The 26,200-nt window shown below is 41.3% G+C and overlaps 2 protein-coding genes across 9 annotated transcripts in view; one reads left to right on the top strand and one right to left on the bottom strand.

Annotated features, from left to right (window-relative positions):
• SYTL2 (synaptotagmin like 2) overlaps positions 1 to 164 on the bottom strand; it is a 59,147-nt gene extending 58,983 nt beyond the window's left edge. For all 7 annotated transcript variants that reach the window (XM_033052313.1, XM_033052314.1, XM_033052311.1 and 4 more), the window contains exon 1: positions 71 to 164. The gene's annotated coding sequence lies outside the window, so the exon portion shown is untranslated. The remainder of the gene's footprint in view (positions 1 to 70) is intronic.
• Positions 165 to 4,201: 4,037 nt separating this feature from the next.
• Positions 4,202 to 25,600, top strand: CCDC83 (coiled-coil domain containing 83). Of its 2 annotated transcripts, none has more exons than XM_033052801.1 (11): positions 4,202 to 4,227; positions 7,315 to 7,423; positions 9,916 to 10,000; positions 13,141 to 13,309; positions 13,914 to 14,081; positions 16,862 to 16,953; positions 18,063 to 18,131; positions 20,743 to 20,864; positions 21,888 to 21,970; positions 23,473 to 23,624; positions 24,607 to 25,600. In XM_033052801.1, exons 2-11 carry the CDS (start codon positions 7,338 to 7,340, stop codon positions 24,793 to 24,795), a joined length of 1,215 nt encoding a protein of 404 aa, XP_032908692.1. In that variant the 5' UTR covers positions 4,202 to 4,227; positions 7,315 to 7,337; the 3' UTR covers positions 24,796 to 25,600. The 2 variants fall into 2 exon arrangements, with proteins under 2 accessions (XP_032908692.1, XP_032908691.1); XM_033052800.2 differs by lacking the exon at positions 4,202 to 4,227 and adding an exon at positions 4,358 to 7,061.
• The last annotated feature ends 600 nt before the right edge of the window (positions 25,601 to 26,200 follow it).

The raw sequence follows: 26,200 nt of genomic DNA, 5'->3' as shown, positions 1-26,200 counted from the left end.
AACTCCGAGTCACTCCATTAACAAGACCCTCTCTTTCCCACCCCCTGAGCCCTTTCTAGGCCAGCCTCACCTCTCCTTCCGTCCCCTCCGCGGCTCCCCCTTCCTTCCCGAACAGCGCCGGCTCCGCGCTCCCGGCGGGCAGCCAGCCGCTGTCCCGCGCCTCCGCCCCGCTTGTCTGAGGGCAGGGAGGGAGGCGGCGACGCGGGCGAGGCCGAGCCCGTCCCGCCGCCCCGGGCCAATGCCGGCGCCCGTTCCTGCGAGCGGGGCGGCTCCTCCTGCCCGGCCCGCCCTCTGCTCGTGTCACCTGCGGCACCCCCGGGTGTGCCCGGCTGGGGCCGCGCCCCTGCCCGCGGGCCGCGCCAGCTCCGGGCCGGCCGTCAGCGGGCACTGCTCCGGGCTGCGGCTCCACAGCGGACTCTGGCTGCTTCATACGAAGCCCACGCAGGAAGGGTCGGCTTGACTTGACGAGCTGCCTGAGGGATAATGATCAGTATTTCATTTTACCTGGTGATAGGCAACCCGAGAAGTGTGAACATACGCCCCTGTTTGAGTAAAGATATGGGCCGTGATAACAGAGGTTGCAGTCATCTGTTTGTTCAGGAAGCCGCTGTGAGTGCTTTTCTGTTTAATTAGTGGCACAAAATACACATGCCGCCATTTCTTGGGGTGTTTCAGCAGGACCTTCCCCTCAGCAGCCAGGCACCACGGCGATTTCCGAAACCGGAGTGCTTCTGCGAGCAGGGTGAAAGCACCGACCCCGGTGGGGAGAGCTGCTGTGCTGGCATTTTCCCCTTACGCACCTTTTTCTTAGAGTGCTCGATCTAAGTGATTTCAGTCTGCTTTGGGGCAGTGGAGGATTTCAGCGTGCCCGGGAGCGGGGCCGCTGTGCCCTGAGGGCAGCCCTGCTGCCCCCTGCCCACGTCTGCCCCCGGAGCGCTGCCTCGGCTCTCGCTCGCAGCAGCTCTGCCTTAAATTACATCCCCTCTGTGCTCCCAGCCCCAGTCCGTTCACTCCCCAAATCCTATACCATCAGCTCTTCCTTTTTGATGATAAAATAAGGGACTAGAGCATACTTTTCATGCACTATGCAGTAAAATTCTGGCTTCATAAGCCTTTAATAACGCTTACATTCAGCTCACAAGGATGAGAGTGAATTGGAGACCTTATAAAAGATTGAAAGTCGCTTGTTCCGCTCAATAATTTTCATTCAATCACCTCTCATCTACATATCCTGTTTATTCATGCCAATTCAGCATACTAAGCTGTATCTGCTCAAACCCACACTAAAGTGCTGTTCAGTGCAGATCAAGAAACATCGCATAATTAGAAGTGATGCGAAGCTCTTTTGACACTCTTCGTAGATGGAGCATATTTTCTCGTGTGTAAAATACCTCTTTCCCCGCTCCCACAGCAGTCCTGAAGAAATAGGAAGGTATAACACTGGTTCAGGACCAGACACGCTGTATCAGCTGGCAGCTGTGAGTGCGCTTTGACCCCTGCTGGATGGACTTGGAACTGATGGGTCTGGACTACCCACTGCCCAAAACAATTCCCCCTTGAATCAAGGACTTTGGACCCAAGCTTAGGGAGAAGCAGCTCCTCGCTGCTAAACGGCCGAGGTCTCCAGCGCTATGAAAAGTGACTGATGAGAAACTGTATGTGGTGTGTGCTGTGTCTGTTAAAATATGTAGGTGAGCTCTCCTGCTCAAATTTAATTCAGTGATGTGTTCTTAAAATAGATTCAGATGAAATCTGTGGGATTATGTGCGTAAGGACTGTCTCAGCTCAGACCAGTTGCCAGTTGATATCTTCATAAAGAAGAAACTGAAAATATCTGAATGACTGTCAGAACATAGAATATCTGATGGACCCTCAGACTCATTTCTCAGTAACTGCAGATGGAAAATCTGCACCCAATATCCAGCCTGTCCCCACAGCTACTCTGCTGTGGTGCAGTAGATCTGAAGAATCTATGCATTTCATGTAAGCACAGAACAGCTGTTTTCCAAGTTAATTGAGCCCGAACACTCTCAAGGTGGCAGCAAGAGAACAAAAATTAGTCATAGAAGGGTATACTCTACCCACCCTCCTCTTTGTGCTCCCCAGACACAGTCACAGAGTTAAGTTCTCAGCACAATCAAAAGCTATAAGCATGGTTTTGATTGCAGTGCAACAGAGAGCATTATCTTCAGGAGAAAGACCCAAACCAACCAAGACTGCAGGTATCTTTGGGTATCAGATTCAGCATGTCTATCTCTCTAGTGATTTCCCAAAGTAAAAAGGAAGTCATCTCATCTTCTTCCAATAATGAAAAAATTAGTGAGTGCCTCGGTGTGGTTACAAAATGACAGGTATTAGTTGAAGAGACAGTAACTTCCAGTGAAGCAAATCGAACTGATAATGGTTTCTTTTCTCCAGTTTCCTTCTGTCACTCAACTGCCTTTGATACTGAGCTGATCTCTGATGAAATAACACAAATCACGGCTAACTCTGATATTGTTCATTTAATGGCTGCAGTGCCATTTCCCAGGTGGCTTGGACCACATCATCCCTTGCTCTTCATCCTTCAGTTGGTTCCTGGGCACCAAGGTAACTTTTTTGTTTCTTTTAAAATCTTCCACACTGTTAGGTTATGCCATAAAAAGTTCTCCACACGCACAAAGGAAGGCAGACAAACAATGGTGAGTGGAGGAGCTTGAGAAATACCTTGCCTGGCTGCCCCCAAGTCCTCCACAGGAGCTCTCAGCCCATCAAATGTCCATCTCTTCACACATGAAGGAGTGCAGAGTCTTTAAAAACATAAGCCTTCAAAGATATTTTAGAATTATTTAGAATTTATTTTAAAATGTTGAAAGAAAATGTATACCACAATTGCAAACTGTAAAAGGCAACTGTGTGGATAATTTATATTACTCTATACAGTATTGTCTGTGGCAAGAAGAAGACTGGCTTGATGATAATGATCATGAAAGGAATGGCTTCAAAGAGCAAATGTGCATGACTAGGGCCTGATCATTTTCCTTCTCTTTTGCTCCCAAACAAAGCAAATTTAAGTCCTGCTGCCAATGACCAGGGCATCTTTAATTTTACTCTCTTATGCAGCATGGCTAGACATCTCTGCCTGTAGTACTAAAAGCATTTTGTCCTTACTTTAATGAATACGTCTTAATTACAGAGACCGCTTTACTATGTCAAACAGGAATTGTCGAAGGAAAACACAAATTCCCACAGAGATGGCCAAAAATTACGAACAAAGCAAGTAAATGTGAATGTTCATCATGGAGAAAAGGTATGGGGAGACCCTATGACAGCCTTCCAGTCCGTAGCGGGGGCTTATAAAAAGAGGGAGAGTGACTTTTTTTACACATGCAGATAGTTATGGGACAAGGGTGAATGGTTTAAAACTAAAAGAGGAGAGCCCAGAGAGGTTGTGGATGCCCCATCCCTAAAAGATTTCAAGGCCTGAGCAAACTGAACTAGTGATGACATCTCTGCCCATGGCAGAGGATTAAAACCAGATGATCTTTAAAGTCTCTTCCAACATGCCTTTCTATGATTCAATGTTGCCCAAGAGTGTGGACAGCAGCACAATTATCAGTGATTGATAATTAATTTCTGTGGGTGAGTACGGCTCCCAGGATTATGTGGCTCAAGCACTGATACGGTATGAAGGAAGGAAATTACCAGATCCTATCCAAAATCTATTACAGTCCACTGGCCAGGAGGAGAGAAGCAGAAGTAGTTCAGGATCACACTCCAGCCTTCCCTTCCCACCTTCTTGAGCCCTGTCCCCACCGCTGGGCATGGCATTTTGCAATGGTGTAAAGCAAAGGGGTCACAGGCCGCAGAGCATGGCTGTTGTTACTGGAGCCGGCCAAGGCTCCATTGCCGTGGACTGAGGGAGCCGGTTCCTGAGCAAGCAGCTCTGCGTTGATGGGTGGCCCAGCTCCCATTCGGTGTGGGACTGCCCCAGCACGGAGCTGGGACACAGTCTCTTTCCTGAAGAGAGCTACAACTTCAGGCTTACAGCCTGGCACCGCATTTGGGCGAAACCCAGCCCGTCCCTCAAGCTTTTTTCCCTCCCGTACTTCTCGTGTGCCGGGCAGAGGGCGCCGGCGGCCCCCACGGCGCCCGGTCCCGTCGCGATGGCGACCGGCGGGCGGGGCGCGCGGCAGGGCCCGGCCGTGCCCCCGGGGCTCGCGGGAGGGCCGGGGCAGGCGGCGCGCGGTGCGGGCCGGGCGCGGGGAGCCTGAGGGGGACGCGGGTGTGGGTGGCGGCAGGGCCGGGAGGGGCCTCGGGGAGCTCTCCGCCGGGGCCGGGGAGGGGTGGCGGGCGGCTGAGGCACAGGGTGGCAGTGCCAGCGGGGTTTGGTGCCTGCCTGCGGGCAGCCAGGCGCTGGCCTCGGTGAGGAGTGGCCTAGCTTTATCCACTGAGGTGTCTAGTGGCGAAGGGGGCTGGGGGGAATAGTGTAAGGGACAGGGGGGAAGTGTTAGCCGGGGACGGATTGAGGGCAGAGGGAATTGTTCGCCTGCTTTGTAGATTGGGAGGGGGTTATGGTGTGCCTGCGCGATGTTGTAGCGTGGAGTGAATCGATTTTCCGTATTCTGCTCCTGGCACTGGGCGACCCCGCGTGTGCCCACAGCCTGGGGAGCGATAGGGAAGGGACCGGGGGTCTCGGTCGATGGCAAGCTGGACATGTGTCAGCAGTGCCCTGGCAGCCAGCAGGGCCGAGTTTGTTCTGGGGTGCATCAGGCATCGCCAACCAGGCACGGGAGAGGATTGTCCCGTTCTGCCCTGAGCTGGGATGGCCTCAGCTCGGATATTCTGTGCAGTTCTGGGTGCCACAGGAAAGACATTAAGCTATTGGAGAGTGTCCAGAGGAGGGCCGCAAGGATGGTGAAAGGTCCTAAGGGCAAGTCGTATGAGGAGTGGCCAAGGGCACTATGGCACTTTGTCTGTTCAGCCTGAGGGGAGACCTCATTGCTGTCTACAACTTCCTCGTAAGGGGAAGCAGAGAGGCTGGTACCAATCTCCTCTCTAGTATCCAGTGAGAGGACCCAAGGGGATGGCCTGGAGCCGAGTTCAAGGCGTGTTTGGACAATGCTCTCAGCACGTGGTGTGATTCTTGGAGTGTCCTGCATAGGGGCAGAAGTTGGACTTCACGATCCTGCCAGGTCCCTTCCAACTCAGTGTATTCTGTGACTGTAAATGTTGGGGATGGAGGGGGTGGAGGCTTCTGGTAGTGCAGCTGCTCAATATGTGGGGGTAATTATGTGAGTGCAAGTGCTAGTTTGGATGGCGTTAATGATAATGATTGGGCTCACAAGAGTGGTGAGCTGCAGTACGGGTGGTATCTGTAAAGAGTGTCTGGAAAGTTGCTGTAGTTGGGTTGCAGTGTCAGGAAACTGCCTGCTCCTTCTAAAGATGCAATGGTAGTGTAGTTACTGCTTTAGACAGTGCTGGTACTGATAAAGGGGACCCCGTTTATCGAAGGGGTCAATCAAAAGTCTCAGAATTTTGTTGGGAAAAGAGATAGATCTTTCCTTCTGCAAATGTTCTCCTGTGGGTTTAAAATGTGCAGTCAGTTCTCAGTCCCCTTAAATATGTTTCTCTCTCTCCTGTGTGTGTATTTTCTAAGGTTTGCAAAATCCTTTATTGTAGTATGTGTTTTTTCACCTTGTGCATCTTGGAGGCTTTCTTGTTCCTCTCTCCTTGGGAATAATTTCATAAATATATCACTGGAGCTTATCTGGGTCTGTAGTTAAAAAAAAAAAAAAAAGGGCCCTAAGCCTTTGTAAAATACTTCTGCTCAAAATTTTCTGTTTTATATCCAGTTTTAAGCTGGGAATTTGATTATCTATTTAATGAAAGGGACAGAAACAAGAAAACTTTAGGGAGTGCTCTAGTGATCTTCAGTTTCTGAGGAAAATCAGTAAAACAAATGCTCAGGTGGAAATGGAATCACTAGCAGTCCAGTTAATTCTGCACTAAAGAAGTGTGATGGATTATTTTTTACATTTAACGAGTGTATCCTGCCCTCGTGCATTTGGTTTGGAAATTTCAGAGGAGTCTAGGAGGAACAAAATACCTAACCCTACCTCAGTGAGATTTTTTTCTTAATTCTTAACCTTGTTTGTTTGGGTTTCTTTTAAATCTCAGGTCTTACAACAGCTTAGCTTTAGGATTTTTTAAAGTTTCATGAAAAAATATTGTACTGAATTGGAAACTGCAAAGGTTGTGAAATAGGATAGAAAGTTATTTTGTATACAGGAAGCTGTTATTGCCTTGCTTCAGGGTATGGTGAGTGTGGTGAGAAGGCACAGGAGAGTGTATAGATTATAGTGCATCTGTCAATAGTTGGTTTCACTTCATTCCTTTGACTTTACAGGCTTGCTTATGGGGCTCTTTACAGGTTGTTGGTTTTTTTCTATTTACTTGTACTCATTTTAACAGAAAAAGTATCCAGCCTGCTGTATTTAGTCACAGAACAAGTTTTTATCAATTTCATCTATTATTGTAAAATTCATATTTTAATATGAAAACAGGTTCTATATAATGTTTCTATTAATTCAGTAATAGAACATTCTACATTATATAAAATATTTTGGTTTGGGAATTTGATTATGTGACTGCTAAAAGTGAGGAATCTTCATAAGTGCCCTTTCTTGTGACTTTTTAAAATTTTGCAAAATATATGCTACCAGTTCCATTGCAGAACTCTTCGTTGCCAGTTGAATTCTGAGGTTGGTAGTTGGTGGTTGGTGACAGCATGCCCAGAGAATACTGCTGACATGCATATGCTTTCAGAAGGTGCTTTTGTTCCAGCTCTGACAATGAAAATTGGTATCAGAGTTGTGGTGAAAGGGAGATAGTCACAGTGCTAGGAGAAGAGGAGAAGGAGAGAGGCATGTGTTCAAGTGGACTTGATAAAACAAGGCTGATAAAGAAACAAATAACTGGAAAAGGAACAACTGCTGGTTTGATTTGCAAGAATGTAAAAGACAACCTGCAGCAAGGGATGCAATCAGTAACTGGTGATAGAGACCTCTGTATCTACTCAGGTATAATATATATACATTGCATATATATATATGTGTGTATGTATATACACACATATATATGTATACATATGTATGTACAGACATGGGCCTGACTGCTACCCCTGGGCAGGATTACTGCTGTCAAAAACCCAACTTGTTTTTTTTTTTTTTTAATTTCAGAACTGTTACAAGCTTGTCACAAGTGACAAATGCCAGTGAACACACAATGTTTTGTAAATCATTCATCTCTATACTTTTTTTCCTTTACTTCTAGCACAAGTATAAAAAAAAATAAAAATGGAAGAGAGTAAGAAAAAGAAGAAACCAGAAGAGCAAGTTCAAGAGCCTGAACCAGATTTACCAGAAGCTTTACTAGAATATCAGTAGGTTTAAGATATTTTAACTTTTCATTCATATAGAATATGTGAACGAAGGAAGCAGATAACAAAGCCAATTTATATAATTTAGAGTCTCAGCTGATTGTTCTGAGGTTTTGAGGCTATTTCAGAAAGGTACACTTTTTAAAACTGTAGCTGTAAGAAAGCAGTTCAATGGGTCAGAAATTTTATGCCATTAGGCTATAATTTGGGGAAAAAATTATTAAAACCGAAAAACCCTGCCATTTTTTTCTGTTAGTAACAAGCTTTTGATCAGCATATGCTGAAGTTGCAAGATCACATTTGACTGTATTTTTTAGGATTCCTTGGTGTTCGCGGAGGTTTGTTGTCACCTTGTTGTAGCCAGAACCTCAAGACCTACAGTTTGCTGTCTTCCTTGGTGCAGCTGAGAGCAGAGCACAAAGTGTTTTATTTTGAAAGTAAGAGATGGATAAATTAAAGGTCTCTTAAAATCAAGCAGAGAAAAATAAGAGACAAGGGGAAGATATCTGAAGCAGTTACATACCAGTCCAACTTACTTGATTTCCAGCCTCTTGAGTAACTGATTAAAAGGAGAAAAGTAAGGTTCATGACTTTTATCTAAGAAACAGAAATTGAAAGGGAAATAGCTCAGGAGCACCCAATATCCAACAATTATCAGTGTTTAGGTAGCAAGGAGTAGTGCCTTGGTGTGGAAATAAAAAGTGGAGTAAGCAAAACTGAAAAGTATGCTCCTATACTTGCAGTGACATCTGTATGAGTTCACAGGGTTTATATGGGATTTTCTGTTTCATTTTATAGAGCACAGAGTACAATTTTCCATAGTGAAGTAGCCTAGATTTAGCTGAATCATATCACAAGCAAATGTCATCTGAAAAGTTCAAAACTAACTCACCTATTTTGTGAAGTAGTAAGGAAACCATATAACTGGGCTAAGAAAGAAACAGTACCACTTTCTGATAAAATTATTGTTATGCATCTGCAAATATCCAAGCAAATGACTCATTTGTCTGGAGAGTCTTCCACTGAAATAGGTGCTTCACTGAAAGGGAATATGTAGTTTCTACCCCAACAGTAGAGGAAAAAGGGAAGAAAAGTATTCTTCTTTCTGTTTTTATCCTTCTCCCTCTCTCTTCTCTGTCCCTCTTGCTCTCCCTTTCTTTCTCTTCACGTCTGTAATCTGTAACTTCTCTGTACTACTTGACTGATCAAACATGGGTAATCATACAGGTGAATTCCACTTTAGGATTTAGCAAGTGTCTAGTATTTATTTAACTTTCATTCCTGATTTTTGTTTTCCTACACTGAAGAATGGGCACTGTTCCTAGGGAGTTTATTATTTTGCATTTTCATTAAAATTCTCAGTTTCAGCATTTCTTAGGAGCAACAATCTTATGACGTACTTTTGCTGTGGCCACGACCACCATACCCCCATATCTCTGGTCTAGTCTCTCTCTAATATCCTTCTACTTAATAGAAAGCCTGAAGAATAACTTGGAGCTCACTGACACCAGAGGATGCAAATTTAGTAACCTGCAATTTGCATGATTCAGTGATCCAAACTTAGCAAATTAACCAGGAAAAAGATTATCTTCTTTTAAAATAGCTTTAAGGCAATAGAGAAGGGGAAAAACTCCCAAAACCACAAAAAAGCATCCAAAACCCCCAAACTAAAATCTGAAGAAAGAAGAACTGTTGGAATAACAAAAGACTTTAATAATTGTAATACTCACATGTGTTGTGCCATATGATGAATGAATACTGGGAACAGAGGTACATATTACAGAGAATTTTTCAAACAGACACAATGTACAGCCTAGTGTTTCTCATTCTAGAAGAGAGAACATCAGAAAATGTTTGTTTTATAGGTGTGGGAAAGAAGATGACAAGTAGCCTATGAAAATGTGAAATCAGTGAGCTAGTTCTTTGACCAAAATATATAAACATACTACTTAGGCTGGAGTTCCTATTCCCTTAATTCTTCTTCAAGACTAACAAGTTCTTGGTGTACAAATGTAGTTTATGAAGCTTAACAAAGCACATTATCAGAAGAATTGAATCCCATTGAATTCTCCAGTTTGGGATTCATTTGACCCACATGTGAGTGAGTTCCCTAGGCCTTTTCTATAGCTAGTGATGAGTAATGTTTTCTGGAGCACAAATTATCTTGTCATGAAAGTGACCTGTGTAACAGGTCAGCTAAACCTCATGCAGAATGAACAAACCAGCTCCAACCTCTCAGGAGGCTATGCAGGAACAGTATAACCAAGGAGTCTGCTGCTCTGTAGGGGTGTGAAATCCTAAATAACATGCAGGCCCAGATGTATATGGGAGATAATTTCTTCGTGTGTAGTAAGCAGGCAGTGGTATTTGCCCAAATGAGTCAAGCAATATGATATGAAAACAAACATTTTGATAGTATTTACATCTAATCTAGCTTAAATACTATTCCTTTCTCTAATGTTTTTGTAAGAATGTCCCTTTACTCTCTCTTCTAGCATTGCAGCAAAAGAAGCAGCAATTGAACGGGTTTTGTTTAATCTGAAAAGATTGGAAGAAAAGATCAAAGAAAATCTTAAAAAAGTAAGTGACTATGCAACAAATTTTATTTGTGGTATTCTTACTCACAGATTCAGTTTTATTCTTTCCATTCTAATACTACATACATTAAAATTAGTTATTGCAGTGCATTTGTTAGTCAATGAAACTAGAGTTAGAGTCACTTTATGTGCTGAAAGTTAAAGTGTTATCTGAATTACATATGACATACAGCATAAATGCCCTGAATACAGCATGCTAAAAAGAAGCTGCAGGAGTAGAACATTACAGAATAGGACAGCAATAAGGTAAAGGGAGTTCAGTGCAGGTGCTTTCCAATGCACAAGAGATCTTTATAACCACCTATGTATTTAATGGACTCACAGAATCGCTGGGGATGGGAAAGACTTCTCAGATCATTAAATCCCACCATTTAACCCAGCACCGCTCCACAAAAGCCACAACCACACATCTTTTGAACACTTTCAGGGATAGTGATTCCACCACTTTCCTGGGCAACACGTTCTAATGCTTCACCACCCTTTCAGTGAAGACATTTTCCCTAATATCCCATCTAAATCTGTCACCATTTCCTTTTCCTCTTGCCCTGTTACTTATTACCTGTGAGGAGAGACCATCCTCCACCTGGCTACAAAGTTGTTCCAGGTGGTTGTAGAGAGAGATGAGATGCCACCTGAGCCTCCTTTTCTCCAGACTAAACAACCTCAGCTGCTCTACATCAGACTTGTGCTCTAGTCCTTTTAGGTACTTTGTTGCCCTTTTTCAGCATCTTTCTCTGCAGCTAGTACAGGACAGTAAGCCCTCTTTCAGTAGGTACCTTTCCTGCAGATATACCTTCTAACCAGTCCTACAAATATTCTTCAGTATTTCAGTGCATGAAGAATAAATGGTATAAATTTCATTTTTGTTAGTAGTATTAGCAAACCTAACCAAGCACTGAGAATTGCTGACCTCCTTTGAATCACTTCTGAAGCAAGGGAATTACACAGGTTTCTGTGAGAATCTAGTTATTGCTGCCAACTTAGTTACAATAACAATTGAATACAGGAGAAAGACTATCATGCTATTTACTAACTGCAATTTCTAGCACTGACTGATGAAGACACACTTTCTCATGGATAAAGAATTGTTTTGAGTAATTTTTAGAATAAGTTTGTGTAACTGCTGATCACATGAGTGACACTTTATAGAACCATGCAAATGACCTGTATATAAACAGCCATAATATGGCATCTGATAACTGTGAGCAGTGAACTTTGAAAATAGATATTAATTGAAATTAATTGAAAGTGCTCAAAAATCCTTATTCTGGATCATGTTGCAACCTGCACATCCTTGCAGTGAAACATTAAAACAGCATCACTCTGTCCTTCCTGTGCTGATGCTTGCCCTGCTTTTATAAGCATCCATCTGTTTAGCTTTCTGTGGTACTTCTTTCAGTCTTGAAGCCTGGATGGTGTTTCATTTGTGGCTTGACTATCACTGGAAGCGGCAATTGCTCTTCTTTCTGCAGGCATCTGAAGGCTGTTATGATTATTGTTGGATCTTATATCTCTTGTGTTTGTACTGCTGGATTGGGGGGTGGTTCAACTGCCTTGTTCAGGGACACAGAGCAGCAACATAAGGGAGACCTCTTGGTGTGTCTCCCCACTTTGTGACTCCTCAGTGGGTCTCCTCAGCTTTTTTGAGTGTGTTACTGAAGGCCAGCACCCATGAGGGCCTCACACAGTTTACGGAATAATGTTCTTTATTAACATGAAGTTATGACAGATTAAGGTTTGAGGATTTTCAGTGACAGTAATTCCCTGCAAAAACATATTCAAAGCAACTCACAGACAAGCTCTAATCCCCAATAAAAGTATTCAGTGTCCACAGAGCATGGTTCTAACCCCAGAGGTGACCCTATGGGGGAGAAGACAGGTTCAGCCTCATGACTGATCCCAGCAGTTATGATGGACTTCCCAAACTTCTCCTCATTCCTAACTTACTTTAATGTTATTTCTTTATGTTTAGGTGGAGCTTGAGTGACTCTAGTTATTCATCTTCTCCTCTCTCCCCTGGCTGACAGGAGCTGTGAGGTTTGTCAACTCTACAGAGTTCCATTCAGTTCCCCTCCCTGCAAGGATTTCTACGCAGCCTGGCCTCAGTGTCTCCACTCTGTTCCACCCTCTGTTCCATCTCCATAGAGGGGCTGTGGTTGCAGATTGCAGGGCATCTTCATGGAACAGATTTTGAGCTTGCCAACTGCATTCCATTCAGAGACTAGCAGCTGCATTTTACCCTGTAATTTCCATACCACTACAGCTTATGTTAGGATGTGAATACAACTTCCCAGTTTCCTCTAATTTTACCCCCAGCTATCTTTCTACAGTTATTTCCCCGATTCACTGCTAGTTCATGGTCTTTCAAGGACTCCATATTTTAGATTGAGCAGTGTACTTTAAGGCATGGGTGAAGTGCTATTGTTTTAATTTAATCATGTTTTGACAGTGCTTTGAGCTCCATTCTTTATTTACTACTTAATATTTCTGAGCACTTTAGAGTTAATCCTAGAAGTGAGGAATGCTTGAGACTCTTCTACTGCTTACTAACTGTTACTTACTTACTACTTGTTTGATCTGTATGGTATGCTTTGGGAGCAAACATACACAATCAGTAATTTCAAACAATCTGAGCGTCACTAGAGAGGATGATGGCCAAGGGTTATGATCACAGTTATGGAACCAGAAGGTATAACTAATTTCAGCTCTGATAAGACTTTGCTGTGGTTATATGAAGTGACCTGATTGTCTCATGATTTTTCTATATGAAGATGGTACATTCTCATGAAGAATGTTGACATGAAGCAAATAGCTCCTACGTATAAATATCGTTATTAAATTGTCCACAAGCACGTTTCTTTCCAGGCAATGGAGGATTATTGGTGTGCTGTACCAAGTACAGCTGTCATTTGTCTCTCATTTTCTTCCAGTGGTCTTGAAGGTACTGAGGAAATGTCTGAGCCTTGCAAATTCTCCCTTCTGCTCTAACCTTTCAGAATATGAAGAACAGGTGTTTAGCTCGGTGTCCTTGCATTTCGTCTGGCACTAGGCCAGATTTTGCTTTTTTAACATAAATTTGTCGCTTTGAAAACATTTCAATATCAGCTGTGTCTTCTTTCTTAGAATGCTGTTTTGAAGGAAGAACAGAAGGTGCTTATCAGGCGCATAGTAAGGCAAATAGAAGAAAAGGAGAAAAAACGAGATGAGACGAAGCTTGTAACCAGGGATGAAGTGGAAGAGGCACTGAAAGCAGTTTTTCAGCTTGTGAAGGACAAAGAACAACTTCTTCAAGGTATGTTGTGAGTTGGGGAAGTGTGGTTTGCAGTTTACACACATGGGATTGAGTACGTGTTGTTGTTGCTGCTTTGCAATTTAAGTAGAGATCCAACTTTTTTGTTGTATAATAAGTATAAAACTTTTCCTCTCCCAAAATTGGGCTCTCTCAATTTAGTATGAGATTGTGGAGCGCTTATAAATCAATCTGTCCCTTCTAAGTGATGTATAGTATTGTGCAAGTACAGAGGCTTCCTCTTTTTTGAAATTCGTGGAAGTCCTAAGCACTGAAGATTAAAATAAAATTATTAATGGCAGGAAAAAAGACCAGTTTTGAGTGTTGAAAATTCTAGCTGCCATCCCTGCAATTCTCTGTGGGAGACATGTGTTGTTACAACATTTTGGCTAGAAGTGTTGTCTCTCCTTGGAAGAATCGTATCAGGCTGTTTTCAGCAATGATGGTGGCCCCTGAAACTGTGTAGGGCCATCAGGTTGTAATGTACTGTAGTGTGGAAGAATCCTTTTCCATTCCCTGTGAAAGTGCCTTTCCTAAGGAAGTCGACATTGTAAGAATTAGCAGTTCAAGAAATCAGTAATGAACTTTGACATTCTTATTTTAATAGATCTGCACTCCCAAATTGAAGAAACTAAGAAAAAAATTTCAGAAAAGCAGCATGAGAGAGATTATTGGTTGGACTACAAAGATGTTGGAAGTAAAATACATGCTGAGAGGATTAGCAGTCTGGAAAAAGACATTGCGGAAGTCAAATATGAACTTGAAAGAAGTGAAGGTCAGTTTACAGCTGGTGTAATGCAAGTCTTGTAGGATCTTTGCACATTGCTTGCAGGAATTAAATGATAAAATTAATTTTAGGTCAAGTTCAAGTAACTTGTATCAACTTTTCCAGTAATTTGCATAAACTGAACTTTTCTAAGTGCACCTAAGATGAGCTGCATAATCCTGAAAAATATAAGGACTCCCTTTCTTTCTCTCTCTGTAAAAGTTCACTTATTAAAGAAATTGATAATGTTTACAGAAATTATGACACTTAAAGAAACTGATAAGCTGGTCCTTTGATGGTTTTCTTGTAAAATACAGGCAACCCATTTTTAAAAAAATGTTGCTGAGAAGGACAGCAGTTTTTTGTAAAAATGAGTCTTCGCATATTTAGGTCACCTACACAGAGGGCTCCCTTAGCAGTCATACTTGAAAATGTTGACTCTGCTGCTGTTACTTCTCATCATCTACAGGCACTTCACATATTGAAAGCTCCTTTGACAGGAAAGTAGTATGAGCTCATTCTTGGAACAGTCTTTTCTATGGAACACACTGGTTTACACGCAGGACTAGAGGGAGCTCTTTAGCCAGTGGTCTGGACCTTTCCTCCTAGTTACACATTGTGAGGCCCTGCAAAATCACCAGTACAGACGTGGACACATACTGGGAAATGCTTCAGCACTGTCACAGCAGTGGAATTAATTTGAGAGCTTATATATTGTGGTGCTGATTGCTTTACAAAGATTTCTTTATTACTGCATTATTTTAAAACCATTTAAATATTTTGCTGTTACATAACCCATGCTTCCAACAGGAGAAAGATGTCCTGGTTTTCTTTATGTCCCTCTCAGTATGCATGACTGCAGCCAAGCAGCTGGTAGTAACAGGCAGTGACACTGCTCTAAGGGTCTCTCTATATTCTGTGCCAGCCATCACCAGGCATCAGCTACTGTGAATAGGAGCCAGCCAACTATCTTTTTGTCTCTCAAAACATATTTTACCACAGTTAAGATCTGCCCTGTGATTCCCGCATTTCCAGATAGCTTAGATATTCACATCTGTATTCAGGAAAGGTTGGGTTTTTTTCATTATGCATTTTCCATGTTCTTAATTGATTTAAAATTTTGCTATATAGCTGCTGAAATGTGAAATGAAAAAGAGAATGGTCTTTTATATAGAATGCTAGCAGGGACAGGCAGTCTGACCTTCTGCATGTTATAGGGTACAGAATGTTGGGGTTTAACAAAAATTCATGGTCCAACAGAAGTGTATTTATTCAAAGTCATTTATAGTGGTACATATGTAAGTGGCCTGCATAACATATTGGAAAATGATGGTGCCAGTACTGGATATTCACCATACTATTTTGCTTAACTCCCTAAAACTGAACCCAGAAACTCCCCTAGTCTGTGGGGTACAGCCTTCCAGTGGAAATCTAAGAAGCTTTCAGAGCAACGCAGCAAGAAACTGGGCTTGTTCACATCTTGGAAGTGTAACAGGCTTAGAGACTAAGCATTGGTGAACAGGTTTCTATCTCTGTGTGTACTACTGTAGGGATTGAAACTGGCACAGTTTATGTTGTCTGGTGGTGACATTTTAAACAAAACAGCTGGAGAATAGAGGAATAAGAGAGCCACACATTCAGGTGATATGTGGGGACAACAGTGTTGCAGTGAAAGGATTAGGGAAGATAGTCTCTTTAGGAACTGTTCAGACATACAGTTTCTCCTTTTCATTCTCCAAGTACAACTCAGATTATTTATCTGTCTGAAATAATGAAAGAATTATTTCATTACAGTATGGAAGTACTTCTTTTTCATTCTACCAAGTCTAGATGGTAGGGTCCAGCTTCCATGATGTTAAATTAGTAATTGATGCATGAGTAATACACCTTTCGTTTTTCACTGCCTTTGACTCCACAGTGCATCCATGAGCAGATATTCATTTACAACTAGATCAGAAATAGGCATTCTGCAACACAAGTGCAGTGAAAGAGTTAATTTCAATCCTTTGGAAAAAGTGTGCAGTGCCTTCCTTCGAAGAAAATTACTATAATCTCATTCATTCCTTCAAAAGGAGGAAATATCAAGCAAAAATGGGCTATTTAGAAGAGCAAAAAAAAGAACTGAAGGGGTGGATGAAATAATTAAATAGCAAGTGACTAGAGTATGAAGCCAAATCTATTCAGTTCAATGTAAGACACACTTTCTAAATAATGACCACAAGTAATGATAGAAGCAAATGATTGTGGCAATTGCTACATTCTTTATTTTGTCCTGTTGTCAAATTAGAACCTTAGAGCCTTAGATAAGTCAGAAAATTATTAGGCATGTCATAATAACTACCTGAAAAAATGTCATGTGGATAAGGTGATCCAATATGCTTCTATATCCAAAAAATAAATTTTCTAAGCAAAATCTGACATGGCTCCAGGAGTTCTGCTATTGATAGAGACAAAATTTAATATTAAGATGCCAGCATTTTAGCAGAGAATTGCTTAGCTCACTGCTCATTTAACAGTGAATTGCTCAGCTGTTGCAGTTGTCAACAGAAATGTGTAAGCCACTTCCAATTTCTAGTTTTATATTTCATACTGCTGTTCTTTGGGTTTAGGATGATAATTTCTGTGGAGAAGGATATTTGAATCCTCTTCTGTGGAACATCTATGCAGCTGACACTTGCTGATAAGTTACAGTTTAGTAATGACATGCCAGTTATCTATCTGTTATCAGGAAAAATTGATGTCAAATAATGATTTCTGATTTCCCTGGATTTTTTTGTTTTGTTTTGAAGAATATTATAGAGAAGCTTTGAAGGTTGTGAGAGAAGAAAATCAGAAACTGTTTGATAGGCACATGCAGTTGCTCAGTGAAGCGGCTCTTAAGGTATTCTTTTTGCTTTTTAAAAAACCTACTGACTGCATTATAGTTGGGATGAATGCACTCTGCATTATTATTTTAGCTCATATTAAGACTTTGAATTTTTCTAATAAATTGAGAGTAAAATAATCTGTAAATCTTGGTACACATGGATTTGGTTATTGCTATACATGCATGTACCTTTTTTTTTCTTTCTATCAGACTAACAATGGGTAGATGTGAGGGCATTTTACAAACAAGGCACGGGAGGCTGGGGCATCATGCACTGACAAGGCTTGTTTGAGAACTGTTGCTTTTGTCATGGCCTTGAAAAGTAGTAAAATACAAAGAAATTGCATGAAAATATACATCCATTAAAAAAAAAATCACTGTACTTTCAAAGCACAACATTTTTAAATGCCACAATAGTGCAGTTTCAGGAAAATGTAGGTTTATTGATTCACTATCTTTTTTGTCATCTCTGCCAGCTTTGATTTGAAAAGATGGTTTACAAACAGCTCAACTTCTTACTTTCACAAAATGCAAAGCATACTTCAGTATACAAACCCCTAGGCCCATTAGGTGTTTAAATTCCCTGACTTCAGTGCTGGAATTCCCAGTCATGTGAGAACGTAATCCAGAGCACTGTGTTTATGGTGATCTACAGCGGCATCTTCCCTCCCAGTTCTTCCTTTCCACTTTATTGACATCAATAATTAAATTGTAGCCTTGGCTCATTAGCACAGACTTCTACATGCTTAGGTCACTCATTTGGGATTTTACTTGGGGCTCTTAATCGCTGAAGGTTTGATTTTCTGAAAGCAATAAGATTTGAGCAGTACTGGGAACATAGAAGATTTGTTAGGCAAAAAGGGAAGTGTCCTATTTTAATATGGGAAATCAAAAAATATTGGTAAATTGCTTGACATATAATCTGCTCTATGCAGGATGATAGAGGAGAAACATCTGGCCTTGCGAACTAAATCCCCTTGTAATCCCTCAGGGGATGCTACAGTCTGTTGTGTGGATGTTTCTTAATTATTTCCTACTAAAGAGCAGAAGGTTCTCCTTTATAGTATGCAGGACTGTCAAAATTGTGCTCTCAGATGAGATGATCTTAAATCGTGTTTTCTCAGAATGCTGTGGGATACTTAGACAAAAACTGTCGCAGAGAGATCGAAGAGAATGAGTGGCTAAAAGAAGAGGTAAGAGGATCACTTGCCTGCAGTTTATCATGGCAGTTCATTTTTGAAATACTGGGGCCTACGGTCAGAACTGTTTCCAGTCCTGGGCCTCGGGAGACTTTTGTTGGCAAAGGAAAGCAATTTTCCAGTAATTAATCTGTAATCCTGAGCAGCAAACATGGCAGTGTGGTGAATAAAGGTAAGATGTGGACATCTGCTTTCACACATGGAACCCTCTTTCCTGCCCAAGCTGTTACATGAAGGACTACAACGTTCCATGCAATTAAGGACTTTTATCTGTGAGATGGGGATGCTATAGAGTATAAAGGATCAACCAGGTAAGTAGCTGAAGAGGGGGGCCTTGAATTGCATTAAAGTTCTAGTGCTGTTGTTTTGAAAGAAAATGGATATGGATGTTGGAAACATATTCTGATAAATGGCTTGAAACAGCATTAAATGGAAGGTCATAAAGAAACCATGGGAGATCTACACTGAAGAGAGGTAAATCAAAATCATATTTAGTTGTAATTAACTGCTTGATAGCTTTTATACTGTTCTTTAATGACAGTTTAGAGCTATATATTAGATAGCTAATTGTCTTGACAAGCAAAAAATTTTGTGAGTCAGATTTAAGAAACTGATTTTTTCCATGGTGAAAGTTTGATTTTATTTATTCCAGTCAATATAGGTTCTTTGTTTCAATCAAATCTAACATGAGATTGGTGGGTGAAATGCCTTTCGTCGCTTTTACAGCCTCACAGTTGAAAACTGAGCAAAATTTTTTGGGAAGTTAATAAATGTACTTCTTACTTTTCCATGCCACATCAACGAACCTGGCAGAGGTTTCTTCATTTTAGTTACTAATTTAAGGTGCTTGCCAGTATGCAGGGACACAGCTTTCCTTCTTCCCCTTAATGAGCTCTGAACATGCGTCTTTAACTTTCCAGGGACAGTGTCCAAACCACATCTTCTGAAGCAATGAGAGTAGGGAGGAGAAATGGGAAAGAATTAATGTTTTATTCTGTATAAACAAACAGGAGCTCAAATCTATACATCCCATCACTGAATGAGTATGAATTCCCTTCTCCCTGTCTCACTGAACACTTACTGTACATTAGCAGTGCCAACAAGAGAGCACTTTGGAGACTCTGATGTCCTGACAGGCCCTCACCTCAGAACTGAGGGATTTGGATTTCTTTCCTCTCAACTAGAAGTTTCCTATGTTATGAATTACTTTCCTATGTTGCTACTTTCCTATGTTATGAATAACTGCTTTGAATTTTGGGGGAAAACAAAACTATTATCACTAACTTCTCCAGTTCTCTCAATTCACCCATTCATTTTCTCTGCTTTTCTTACATGGGTGAAATATTTTCTCTCAGACTAATGTTTATATGTAGCTGACAGACTGTTTCAGTATTTCCTTTGGGGGAGATAGACCAAAAAGTTTTGTCTCAGTTATTTTTTTTTTTTTTTTAGGTTGATCACTGAACTGAAAAAATTACTTACAAAAATAGCCCTAGATTAGTTACCTCCAAATTTAAGCAGATTTGGAGACTTCAGTCACATTTTTCCATGGTTACTGTATTACACTGAGATGGTGCAAAGCTGCATTACCTCAGCATGCCAAGCCACATCCTGTTACTGGTTAATTTCCAATCATTTTCACCTTTTGAATCCTTGGGAGAAGTTGGAACTAGTTTTAACTGCAAATTTGGATGTTTATAGCTGGTTAATTTGGTTTTGATGAGAATGGATGCTTTCAGATCTCTGGGTACTTCTCCTAAACATGTGGATATGGCTAAGTTTTATGGGAAGGTTTCTTTCCCATAGTACATTCCCCTCCCCAGTGAAGGGGGTAAGAACTTGCTTGTATTTTAATAAAAGTGGGAGGAATTGTGGGAACTGAATAACCAGCATCCTTTGGTCAGTAAAACTCGTGGTGATAAGGGGCAAGTCCAGTCTGAAATCAGGGGCTTAGCCAACATCACAGAACCATAGAACGTTCTGAGCTGGGAGGGGCCCACAAGGATCACTGAGTCCAACTCCTGGTCCTGCAAAGCCCCAACATGTGCCTCAGCTCCTTGAGCTCTGTCAGCCTTGGGGCTGTGACCATTTTCCTGGGGAGCCCTCTCCAGTGCCCAACCACCCTCCAGGTGCAGAAGTGTTGTTATAACTTGGACTGAAAACTTCACTAATTCTGGGTAATAAGGCTTCATGTATAAGAAGGAATTAGGAAAACAACACTCGCTGACCAAGACTCTGAATTTACCTCTGCAAAGAAGCTCTTCCTCTATCAAAGCTCTGCTGTGAAAGCATAAAAGAAAAATCCAGAGCTCCTGTCTAGCAGACGTGTTTGACTACAAGAAGGTTGTGCTGTCAGGGTTGCATCACCCAAATGTGTGGCTGTGATTGACACACGTGGGCTGTGACTGTAAAAAGATTCTAATAAAATGTGAAAGAACCAGAGACCTTCCCTTTGTTTGAAAATGTGTCACTATGTTTCCCCACAAAATGTGCTATCTAGCTGATACAGCTGCGTTTTTCCTAGAGTTGTGCTGGTAAAGTAGTTGCTGTCAAAGCTTTCCTAAATTCTAAGACTTTCTTCTATTATTTTTTTAATTGTCAAAAGGTTAAGATCTACCGAAAGGAAGAAAGTGATTTGAAAGCTTCTGTCCAGCTCCTGGAAGAAGAAAATACCAGTTTAGTCACAAAACTGATTGATATAAAACTTCAGCATCTAGGAGTATCAGGGTAAAATAATGATTTTATGGACTCAAAAGTGATTAATTTTTTTTAAAAGGTAATGCTTCTGTCTGCCTCTAGAGCTATTTGGGCTCTCCCACATCAAAGCCAAGGTAGTTTCCTAGTTGAGGGAAGACAGGATTTGACAGAGTATATGTGAGGGGGTAGTATCTCTGAAAGATGACAGTAGTATTGTGACTTCCCAAGTACCAAATTTCAGGGAAGAAACTGGGTCCTTAATTAATCTATTAAGACCTAACACCACTCACTTTATATCACCGAGGCTTGGAAATAATTTCTTTATGTTGCAATTAGATGGTCTCAGCCCCAGCTTTTCAGACTAAGTGCTGAATAATAGATTTTTCCTTTACTGTTCACAAAATGTTAAAGGATGTGAAGATTAATTTGCAAATATATAGGGGGTTTGCAATCTTGAGTGAAACAAATTACCTGACACTGAGAAAGGAAGAGACCTTGGGAAATGTCTGCTGTGGTGTCTGTAGTATTAGCTTTTGTATTGAAACGATTTAACTTCTTCTCTAGAGAAAGATTAATTTAGCTACAAAATGTCAACACTAATAGTATCAAAACCACAATGCAACAATGTGAGAGATCGATCTTCAGTTTCCAGTCCCAGCTCAGTGATTTTAGCCATATTGCACAAAAAGTTCCATGTCTTAAGTGACCATTTTTCTCTCCTTTCTGAACTTTGGATTTCTTTGAAGTGAGAGCTGCCAGCTGTGGTCTGAATCTTGGACTGACTGGAGACTATAACATTTGTTTTCTTTTAGTCTCATGGACATAGTTGAACTAAAGCACTAAGAATAAAAAAGTGCAGCTTATTAGCCACTAAGCTACCTGGCTGTCTCCATTGCATTTTTGAAGCATTGCACTATTCTGCCTTTGTGGTTAAGCAGCAGTGGCTCTCAGAAAGTGTGGCCTCCCCCTCACCCCAAATCATTGCACAGGACACTTTAGAGAGAAAATTCAGACCCCTATTATGGGTTTCACTTTATACTTTTTACCCCATAGGCATTTGCTTCTTACAAAGGGAGCTGGCTTGCATGAAGAACTTCCTAAGGATGAAATGAAAAGGGAAGACAGAGAATATGCAGGTAATGCAAATGCCAGCAGCTTATGAGTGGATAAGTTACTGAACATTTACAGACCTTTTATTTCTGAAACTTTTTAATCAAACTACCTGTTTGACATGGTGAACACCTTTTTTCCCTCTTGATTGCAGCCACCACAGCCATGATAGATTGTGATTTGCATAAGGAGACAAAATCACAATCTAGCTGTAATACAGTTTTAAAATTGAAATTGGTTTTAGATTGTGGAATATAATTACTCATCTAGAGCTACCCTGGAATGCAGTTTACAGGATTTGCCCTCTTTTATGAATACATGAATCATATATTAATCAGTTCTTTACTGATCCATATCATAACTTCATTATAACTTGTCCCTGAGAGGACACTTTTAAACTCTGTGTTGGCTTTCACTTTAAGTGTACATGCACTTTTCAGTCATTCAGCCAATACACCAGAGTTAAATTATAACTAAATCCCTAGCAAGAGCAGGTGAAGCTACATGGAGCTCAGCCTGAACTGAAAATCTTGGTAAGCAGTACTGAATTTTGGGCTGAATCTCCATCTCTTCTGGTAGGTGTGCTCAAGGAAAGGATATACCATTGGACACGAAGGAACATGAGCCTGTGCTTATCTTTTTAGGACAGTCTCTGTGGATTCCTAAATATCACAAGTTTTATTTTTACATCTTTGTGTGAGTAGAAGAAAGAGGATGGAAAAAAAGTAGAAGAAAGATTATTCTAACATATCTCTTTAATACAAAATTAAAGAGATATGTTAGAAAAATGAAAGTCATACAGTTATGGATACATGAAGAAATTTGTTGAAGTTCTGATCAGTCCTAGCCTTAGGTGGGCCTTTTGAAACCATCAGGCACCAGCAAACATGTTGACAAAGTCTTCTGTATTAAATGTATGGTTACTTTGAAAACCTTTGCTAGACTTTTGTAGTAGTTACTTGGAGAAGAAGGCTTTGTTCCAATAAACTGGGTCACTGTCTCAGGCAAACCTGTAACTCGGTTCATAACTATGTTCAGAATTTTCTGTCATCCTGAGAATTAGCTACAGATGTGATCTCTATAGGGGAGTTATAAGTAGACTAACTGTGTTTCAGTATTTGTAGTTATGTACCTATAGATACACAAACATGCGTATAGAAGAAGTTTATACTTGTTTTTGCTGCCTTTCTTATTCTTTTTAACTATTCAGGGCTCTACAGGATTTAAGTCGAACTGAAAATAGTTCACTTTTTTCCTGCCCCCTCCCACAGATCCATTAGTTCTAACTTCCAATCAGTTTCAGTCCCTGCATCTTGATCAGAAATTGTGAACAAAAAACACATTAAAACCCCCAATGTAAATGAACATTTGGCTTGAATTGCCGATTAAAACAGCTACCAGGGTGTTCTTTGCATAGCACAGGATAAACCATATAAAAGATTACAGGCAATCCTCATATCAGGTACTGATTCTGACTTCCATAAGGCTTAACAATTACATACACTTAATTCTTCTTCACTTTAAAAAGCAAAGACAGATGGAAAGAGCCTCAGAAGTGCCTTTGCAAAGACTCAGTCTAAAACAGATTATGAGAAGCCTCAAGACAGTGATGAAAAGCTGTGGAAAAAATTTTCCATTCCAGCCCTGGACAGCTTGGATGAAGAAGAGGAAGAGTTCCAGGTATGAGTTAGAGTTATCGGGTCTTTCACTGACACAAACACCTTTCAGTGTGGAGCATGAGCAGGGACCATCCTGTTTCCAGTGCTTTTATGGCATCCAATGTCCTTTACCTGGTGGGCAATTCAGATGCTTGACTGTAGTCCTGTGTTGGGAGAGTAAGGTCACTCCGTGTCCTTCAGATGCTAGCCCGAAAGAGCACAGGTTCTGTGTCCTACAGACCAGCCTCACGTGGATGTTTGGGAAGCCTTCAAGCATCTCTGATACAATGAGGCACATGTTTTGGCAATTGAATGGTGTCCTAGGAATCATCCCATGGAATGTCAGGATGAAATTCCCCTAGAAAGAATTCTGAATGTCACCTAATGAGAGATTACTTTGCTTGGATGAGAATGGACTGGTCCTTTAGAATGTGTTGCACAGTAGCATTAAAGGATCAATATTCCTTCAGTAGAAAGCCAGGATGAAGATGTTCCTGGGTGCAAACTGTGGGGTTGAGGAAACAGTGCACACTGGCCTTTCCTGTAGCTGATTGGCTCTAACCCAGCTGAACAGCTTTCCTTTTATTTCTTCACCTGAACTAGTTTCTGTTGGGTTGGTCAACTGAGTAGACTCAGAGGTTTGGAGAAGACCAGAGCCAGTGCAGATGTGGCAGAAGCTGGGCTTGGACCTCTCCTTGGCAGGAACAAGCTACTGGATTAGTTTAATTCTTCTCATGGAACCGAATTTGAGATTAGAATTTGGCTTATAGAGAAGGTGGTATTGGTGAAAACACACAGGAGAAGAAGAAGGTAGCAGAGCTGTAGCCTCCTAAAATGAGTTGGCTTGCAAAAGAAGCCCTTTATTACTGATGTTATCAAACACAACCCCAGTGCAGCATCTCTACAGTTGCTTTAAAAAGAAAAGTTGCTGAATTTTGGGGTTTTTTTGAAAAATAGTTATTTTCTTATGAAATTGCAAAGGAAACATATTCTTTCTTCTTAAGGCATACTCAAAACTGGGACCTCTGAAGAGAAAGCTGTATGTGATTGGAAAAGCTGTGCCTACTTGTGAGGAACCAGAAGAAATGCCAAGCGGGAGCCACAGAGAAGAGGACACTGTTGGTAAATCAGATGGGCATATCACAGCTGAGATGATCAAGGCCTTATTTAAGGAAAATGTTGATGAAAACTAGACAGCTGTGCTGTTTACACAGAAATGTAACATTCTCCATTCATTAAATATTTGCTCTCTTCTATGTGGCATGGGGCTTTGAGGAAACTATTTTAGAGTGCCTGAATCATGATTATAAGTTTCATGAGAGGTATGTCTGTGTGAAGAGGCTAATTGAAAGGTTCCTTTCCTTACCATTGAGAGAGGTCTTGTGCACTTCTTGGGGTATCCAGTCTATGTAGCAGCCCATATATCTACTAAAAGGTCCGAGCTAATATTTAGTTTGTGTGGTCTCCATTGCAGATGTAGAATTCCCTCTCGATCAGACAGTGAGTGGGTCTGCCCATATGGAGGCTACCATAAAACACAGAACTGTTACAAAATACTTAATGCTCTGCTAAAGCAGAATTAATTTATGCAAGCATAGTTCAACTATTGCTATAAACTATTTGAATGCTTTCTTATCTGTCTCCGCAAGACCCCCACTTAAATACATTTAAATAAAAATTATTTGAAAATAAATTAAAACTAGCATAGAAGTCTCCAAGGTCTTAAATATTTTGTTTGTTTAGAATTGGCCAAATATATTGTGTAGGCCCATATCCTTGGTTTGTGGCTGGTCTCTTTGAACATATCTCTTAGTGCAATGATGCAGTGGGAGGGTTCCCTCTGGACACCCGCTCAGCACCACACAACAGGTCCTTCCCACATGTAGGCTCTGACCTGTGCATTTCCTCTTTAGAAACTTGTGACAGCGTTGAATAACCTGATTTAAACCCCTGACAGGATAATCAGCTGTTTAGAATAAAGCTTTTTTGAAAACTTAAGTTTGAAACAACCTGTATCTCTGTGCAGTATCTCAGTGTATCTGTACTTCAGTGCAAACACTTTTGGTTTTCCAAACACGCTCAGCTGTTCCTGCCCAGCAGGTGTCTCCTTTGGCTGCAGGTGAGTCCCACTGCTCTCTGGGCTCCACTGACCAAGCTCCTCCTCTGAGGCTGGGATCACAGGCAGACAGGTAAAGGTGGCAGACTCACCTCACACCGACTCACTTCTCTGCCACGTGGTGAACAGTAAAGTGAGTTTGGATGTGCAGTTAACCCAGTGGAGTTACTGTGAAGGCTAAGGTGATTCCTATCCCTTGAGTGTCCATGGAATGGGGATCCACTCTTGGACAGCTCCTGCTGTGTCTGCAGCCTAACAGAAGCCTCCCCTCAGCTCCCCTGCCTTGCTTTGAGTGCAGCACAAGCCCCATGAAATGGCTGACTTGAAAGAGAGATTAGTTCTGCTCAGTGATTAGTTTAGCTTCTCCTTTAGATGCAGAATTAGAATGTGGCTTATGCTGAATGGCTTTTCAGTTAAAGAAAGGCCTCTCCTTCTTCCCACCACTCCCCAGAGGGGATTTACATTTTCTAGTGGTGTAAATG

Source organism: Catharus ustulatus, chromosome 2 (assembly GCF_009819885.2).
Source record: "Catharus ustulatus isolate bCatUst1 chromosome 2, bCatUst1.pri.v2, whole genome shotgun sequence".
In the NCBI taxonomy this organism is placed as follows: domain Eukaryota; kingdom Metazoa; phylum Chordata; class Aves; order Passeriformes; family Turdidae; genus Catharus; species Catharus ustulatus.
Note: the sequence above shows the minus strand (reverse complement) of the source record. Positions and strands in the feature narration are given on the sequence as shown.